Raw genomic sequence first — 7,104 nt, 5'->3', positions numbered from 1 at the left:
AGATGTGCATATATTTTTAGCAGCAATTATTTATTTTTCTCACAGCAGGCATCCCAGCTCCTGTATATTTTGGAGTTTTGATTGACACTTCATGCCTCAAATGGGGATTTAAAAGATGTGGAAGCAGAGGATCCTGCAGATTGTATGATTCGCATGCATTTAGGTACCGTATCAAACTCATTCCCACATCTCACGGTAATCACCTCCCAGGTCTGCACCGGCAATCGGCACTAACTTCCTCATGTCATTTCACTGCTTGTAAGAAAAAGGATAGTTTAATCAAGGACCCTGTTTTACAGAATAATTCTATTACCATTTAATTACTTGGCTATACTTTTAATTTTCCCCATTCGTAATCTTAACTCGCATTTTTAATGAGTAATCACTAAAAAAAATATGACATAAGATTCCAGGATAGAGTAGAATTCTGAAAATGTATGCACACAATCTTAACTCCCATTTTTAATGAGTAATCACTAAAAAAATATGACATAAGATTCCAGGCTAGAGTAGAATTCTGAAAGTTTATGCACACAAATGAGTAATCCCCTGAAACTCAGAGGCATTTAAATTTAGGTCATATTTTGGGTTTATTTCCATTCTTTTTCAAACGGAGCCAAACTGTCCCATTTACGTCAGCTATCATCGCCCTGGGCCAGAGTTGGATTTGGCTCTAAATCTATCCGGCTTTTATTGCCAAACTGATGTTCAATTATTCCAGTACTTGAAATGCATAAAAGTAAAAGGTTTTCTCTGTGAGTGTGAGTGTGCATGGGGCTGGGGGGTATGGCTTTTTCACTATGGCATCATTCAGTCCAATTCATGAAACATTTAGTCTCCTTATTGCTTAAAGCAATGCTTCAATGGCTTAGAAGCAAGAGTGATTTTTTTTTTTTTAAGGTTTAAAATCTGAACATTTTCTAGAGAAAGAAACCTGGTGCTGAGCCATGGAAGTTGGAAGCTGGATGTGGGAGCCAATCCTCTTAAATAAGTTTGTTTGATTTAACAGGCTTTGATGTCATGTGAGAATGTACTTTGGTCTTTGAAAGGGAGTAGAGTTCAGCTTCACCCACATTCGCTAAGGCTGTTATTCATTTCCATGTAAAGACAGTGTACCTCAATCAGAGACTGTGAGTGTCTGTACAGGGTGATCCAAAGGATCATTCGGCCTGTCTTTCCACACCCTCACATCTTATGACAGAATGTAGAACTCCAGGCTTCTCATGGAAGAAACTGATTTAATAATGGTTTATTCTTAAGCTATTATTTTCTACTGAGAGCTCTGATTCCCCCTTAACATTGCCTCTTTCAGTTTTTCTGTAGAACTGAATTTTGGGCAAGGTTCAAGGGTAAGCACCTGATTTATTATTCCAACCCAGACAAATTTGAGAGTGAAAGGGGGCACTATTAAAAGTTGCCCTGGGACAACACTGCAATAAACTGGCACTGTTTTGGGCAAACAGGGATATGGTCTAAGGAACTAATTTACAGAGAGCATGTAAATGATTATGAAATTAGTAGTAACTGAAAATGACAATTCTACTAAAAAGTTACTTGATGCAAGCATACTGCCTGAAATAGTCTCATATGTTCAAAGAAAGGCCTTTTATAGCGACTGAATCTGCATTCTTAAAGAAACCATTCTCATGGTATTTTTGTTGATATTGATGGATTTCACTGGTATTAATATTTATTGAATTCTATTATGACCTTTCTTTCACCTTTTATTTGAAGTTGGATAGTTTCAATAATTAAGACTGAGCTTCTGTCTTCTTCTAGGCACATATATCTGGGACTAACTATGCTGCTGGGAATAATGTCCATTTTCTTAAGTATTGCAGTACTGTGCACTTTGAAGAAAAACTATGTTTCAAAACACAGAAGCTTCAGAACCAAGAGAGAAAGAACAATGGTGTCTACAAGAATCGGGAAGGAAAATTGTACTACAAGTGATCATTTACTGCAACCCAACTGCTGGCCAGGCGAGGAAACACAGCTTTAGAAAAATGATGCCTCGAGCCACCTTTTCTATTTTCTGAAGATTCTGCAAGCAAAGTTTAATCAATGTGAACAGTCTTTATCCTTTCTAAACATTTCTACTTTGTTTTTTATCCTAGGTATTAGGTAATACATCTGATAATGAATATAATTAATCATATTATAGAAAACACAGATGATGAAGTGAAACTTTTTAATGTATATATGAATCGTTTATATTCGTTAGTCATTCTGCTTAATTTTACCTTATGCCCATTGACATATTAGCTGTGTTCCTAATAGAACAATTGTCCCGATAATGTAATAGCTATGTGCAAAGCAATTTTTATACTGAGATACTTGTCTAGGATACGAGAAGACTGTTAAAATTTGAACCATATCTTGACATTCTTCAACTATCACCTTAATGATGATGTTGGATAGAGTCAAAACATGTAGAAGAAAATTTGATTTTAAGCTTCTCCTTTCTTTTGAAATGCAATAATTGATTTAGAAGTGTATAGAGGTGCCCTAGCTGGTTTGACTCTGTGGATAGAGCATCAGCCTATGGACTGAAAGGTCCTGGGTTCGATTCCAGTCAAGGGCACATGCCCAGGTTGCGGGCTCAATCCCCAGTAGGGGACGTGCAGGAGGCAGCCAATCAATGATCCTCTCATCATTGATGTTTCTATCTCTCTCTCCTCCTTTTCTCTCTCAGAAATCAATAAAAAATATATATTTTAAAAAATGTATAGAGGCAAATGATCTCGGGGGATTTAAATTTTGCATTATTAGCTCTTCTACCATTCATCACCTGTGTTTTGTGTGCAACATTTCAAGTGACATGGCTGTAAAGTAATCAAATTAAAATCCATATGCTTGATTGCTCTTCTATGAATTCAATGAATTAAAAATAATGTTAAATACAATCCTGCTCCTATCTTAATGTATGTAAGCAGCTCCAGACGTATGCACATAATGTCATCCTAACACATATTTGCGAGTTGAATTTCTGAACGTGTACAGTAAATGTGGGTGTTATAGCAGGAGCCAGAGGGATGGGTTGATTGGTGTGGTTCCTTCTGGTGCTCTCCTTGGCACCTATCACAGGGCCCAAGGGCTTCTGGGCCGAGGGCTGCTGCCGGTACTGCCTGCCAGAGAGCTCTCTGTTTCTCTGCAAATGAAAAAGTCAAGCCAGGCATTTCCTCCTTGCCAGCTTCCTGGTGCTTCTCTGACTAGATATAGTCGGTATGGCGGTCCACCATCTTTAACCTTCAGGTCAATTCTGTGCTGCGTTTTTCTTTCTCCATCACTGCTGCACAGGAGGGCCTGGCCCTCCCAAGGAAAGCAGACCTTAACGTTGAGTCCACCCCAGTGGAGTCTTGAAATTGTGCAAGTCTCAGCAGCCTTTAAAACAAACACGACAATAAACAAGGAGTCTTTTTTTGAGGCATGTCATGGAGCCTAAATCCAACGAAAAGGTCCCGCTCAAAAACACAGTGGCCTTACTCACACACCGGGAGAATTAAACGCAAATGAAATGGTTTGCGGTCTTTTAATTTTTCCTTTATATACCAGTCCTGTGAATATGAACGGGAAAAGCTGGAGATGGAAAGTTTGGGGATGAAGAGCAGAAATATGTCCTTTAAGTATTTATTAATTTTGTCATTTTATTTTAATTGGTGATGCCAGGGTTTTTTTTTTCATATTTTACTATTTTTTAAGATGAAAATAGACTTATGTTTTGTTTCCAGCAGGCCTACCTCAGACCAGCTGCTGCCCTAATAACTTGCAAGCAGGAATCCTTTTTGTCATCTGAATATCAATCTTACCCATAGCAAATATTGACCGAATGGGTGAGTGAGTACACTTGTCAAGAGTTTGCTTTGTAGAGGTGCAATTAAAATTCAGGTTCCTCATCCTGTCTCCCACATCCTCTTTATTTTTCAAAGCTTTTTGTAGCAATATCCTGAAAAATAACTACTTTGCAAGTAAATTTCTAAATAGGATCCTATCCAATTTACTCCTGAATAAGTTAAAAAAAAATAAAAATTGGCATAAAGGATGATCAAATGATTTTTTTTATAAAAACACTGAATGTCAATGAAAAGAAAGCTTATTTTATGCATAACCATTAATTCAACAGTGGAATTATATACATTCTAAACTCAGTCATGTGGCATAAGAGGGGAATTGAATTTACTAAACGGGACCTTGATATTTTAGATGAGTAAATTCATCTGACAGAAGCAAGCAGGCTTATTATACCTCAGAAAGCACATGATTTTTTTTTTAACAAACCAAGCCCCATTTCAGAGGTCAAAAATATTCCCTCAGCCCCAGAGCCAAACATTAGAGGTCAGGCCTTGACTGACATGTGGGATCCCACAATTGCTCCATGTTCAATGGACTACTTTATTTCCTTTTTCTACAGCCATGGTCCCTAGAGTTGACTAGCACCTCAGATGAACATCTGATTGACTACAATCTTCAGACAAATAGCGCTCCAGCAATATCATTTTATAAATGGAGTGACTTAAATTGGGTTAAATGATTTGCCCAGGGTGGAGGCAGTCAAACTAATGCTGGGTTCTTCCATTACATCATTATGCCTCTAAAGCAGGTAATAAAAACAAATCATCTGAAACCTCTAAAAACAGCTGGGGGAACATTTGTGACCATTAGCATTTAAGAAATCTCCACTTAAATATTACATATGTATACAACTCATCCATAAAGGGAGACTGAAAGAATAAATTGACTATAACATATTCTTGGGAATTAATAATTGCTTTTATAATTTTTATAGCAACTATTCAATGAAACAATATTAAGCACTTTCCTGATGTGCTAAGAGCGTTAGACATATTATCTCAATTTCAAGGATCAAAACAACCTTATGGGCTAGGTATACTAGTAATTTCTGAGTTTTCAGAGGAAGAAACTGAGGCTTAGAGAGTTTTAGTGACTTGTCATAATTCAGCAAGTTTTAGTAGTTGGTAGAGCAAAGATTTAAACTGGGGTTTATCACATCCAAATAGCCACATTATGTCTATGTTAATCTATATCCAAATTTGCTGTCTTCCTCTAAGTTTACTAAGTGTTAATCTTATACATCTACATTAGAAACGTTTTAGCATACTAAAACGTGCCCATGTTTTAAAAGAAATCAAATGGTACAAAAAACTAAAACGTGCACATGTTTTAACAGTCCTAAATCAAATGGTACAAAAAGATTTAAAACGAAAAGTACCAACCAGTTTGGTTTGTTAACTTTTTCCTCAAAAGCAATTACTTCTAACCAGTTTGGTTTGTTAACTTTTTCTGATGGTTACTTCCATATCTTTAAATAATATGCACATAGCCTTTTCTTGATTTATTATTTTGGGGCACTATCTATTGATTCTGATAGATTGCAACTAATGTCACTCATCCTTTGTTGTTCTTCCTCTGTTATCTGCACACAGCGAGGTCACTAGTATGAGTTCTTCAAATGTCACATCAATACTTCCATCCATTTCCTATTTAATAAACATGAAAAGTATCATGTGTTTTCCCACTTTAAAAAATAAAGTTCTTAGAGTTCCCTCTCTTACCTCCGAGTGTCCAAACTTGTGTTCATCTCCCTCTTTCTGTTAGTTGTACCTTTACTTTTACATTGTCAACAATGATAACATTTTTAGTCAACTCTGTAAACATTCGATCTAGGAAAGACCTGAATGGTTGTAATTAAGATTGACTCCATCTACTGTTGAAGCCATAAAACTTCATTAGAAAAAAGAATGAGTAGTGAGTGTAAAATGCAATTGAAAAAATGAATTAAAAAGACAGAAAAAAGAATGAGTAAGAGAGGGGGAAAAACTTAATAAGGAGGACCTACCCTGAACCAGGCAATATCACTATTTTATTAGCAAGTCTTGGATCTAATTAATTTTCAATGCAAGATAGTATTTGGAACACACAATTTTATCCTCCTTTTTAATTATTTTGCAATCTTTATTGGCTTCTGGTATCAGGATGATGCAGTTTTATAAAATTAACTAGAAAACTATTTCTTTTTTAATATTTTGGAAAAAGATTTTATAGCATAGGAATTAACTGTTCCTTTAACAATTGAAAGAATTTTTTTAGCCTTTTTAAGAAATACCTTGAAAAGTTTTGATTAGTTATGTCACTTTTTAAAAATATGTTTTTATTGATTTTAGAGAAAGAGGGTATTGTATACTTGGATTTGTCATTTTTCTGTAGTATGTTTATCAGAAACTTGTATCATCGGAATTTTCAAAGAAATGGCTTTTGGATTCTGTTTCTTTGCTAACTGATTATTTTTTGGTTTTTGCTTTAATTATTTTCTTCCTTCTGTTTCCTTGAGGCATGCTTAAAACAATCTTTACCTAAATTCTGGACTTGTTGTCTTATAACTGTATGTTCTAGCTTAGTAATGAAAACAATATACCTTAACATGCAGCTTTGTTTATAACCCAAAAAGTTTGCCATGCTGCAGTACCAATAATGTTTTTCTAATTGTTTATAAATGCATCCTTGACTTCCTATTCGCTTCAAAATTTCTATTTCTCTAAAAGAATGATTTAAAATATTCCTATGTGTGGATATTTCAATTTAAGCTTATCTTTTAATTTTTAGATTAATCCCATTTATAATGTGGGAGTGTAGCCTATTCAATTTATCCTTTTGGAAATTTATTGAGGATTTAAGACCAGAAACCATAAAATATATGGTACATATAAATATCACTGAGTTTTGTAACAGACAAAAAAAATGACATAAGAAGTATCAACTTTTGAAACCTATATGGTTTTGTGAACCAATGTCATACCAATCAATTCAATTTAAAAAAAGAAGTGTCAACTTTGAAAAGGAGGAGTCAAATGATAACCATTCACAGGTATTCCCATCACCTCCTGAGAAACATCTAGAGAGCCAGATGAACAAACTAAACCAGACTTTGGTAAAGAAAGCTAGTTACACCATAAACATTAAGCAAGTAACTATTTAGCTAAATCTGTTATACATAAAATGGAATGAAAAATTCTAAGTAACCTTTTTATAAAATAAAATAGAATAAAACATTCCAAATTATAATAACAACACCACTATGAGAACTTG

At 35.0% G+C, this 7,104-nt stretch overlaps 1 protein-coding gene across 1 annotated transcript in view; it reads left to right on the top strand.

The window, feature by feature from the left end:
* Positions 1–2,517, top strand: part of SLCO1C1 (solute carrier organic anion transporter family member 1C1) — a 68,908-nt gene extending 66,391 nt beyond the window's left edge. Inside the window, exon 15 of the mRNA XM_006773156.2 lies at positions 1,780–2,517. Within this exon, the coding sequence (XP_006773219.1) occupies positions 1,780–2,002 (223 nt within the window). The 3' untranslated portion in view covers positions 2,003–2,517. The remainder of the gene's footprint in view (positions 1–1,779) is intronic.
* Positions 2,518–7,104: the final 4,587 nt, after the last annotated feature.

The sequence above is a fragment of the Myotis davidii genome, unplaced genomic scaffold (genome assembly GCF_000327345.1).
Source record: "Myotis davidii unplaced genomic scaffold, ASM32734v1 scaffold346, whole genome shotgun sequence".
Taxonomy (NCBI): Eukaryota; Metazoa; Chordata; class Mammalia; order Chiroptera; family Vespertilionidae; genus Myotis; species Myotis davidii.
Note: the sequence above shows the minus strand (reverse complement) of the source record. Positions and strands in the feature narration are given on the sequence as shown.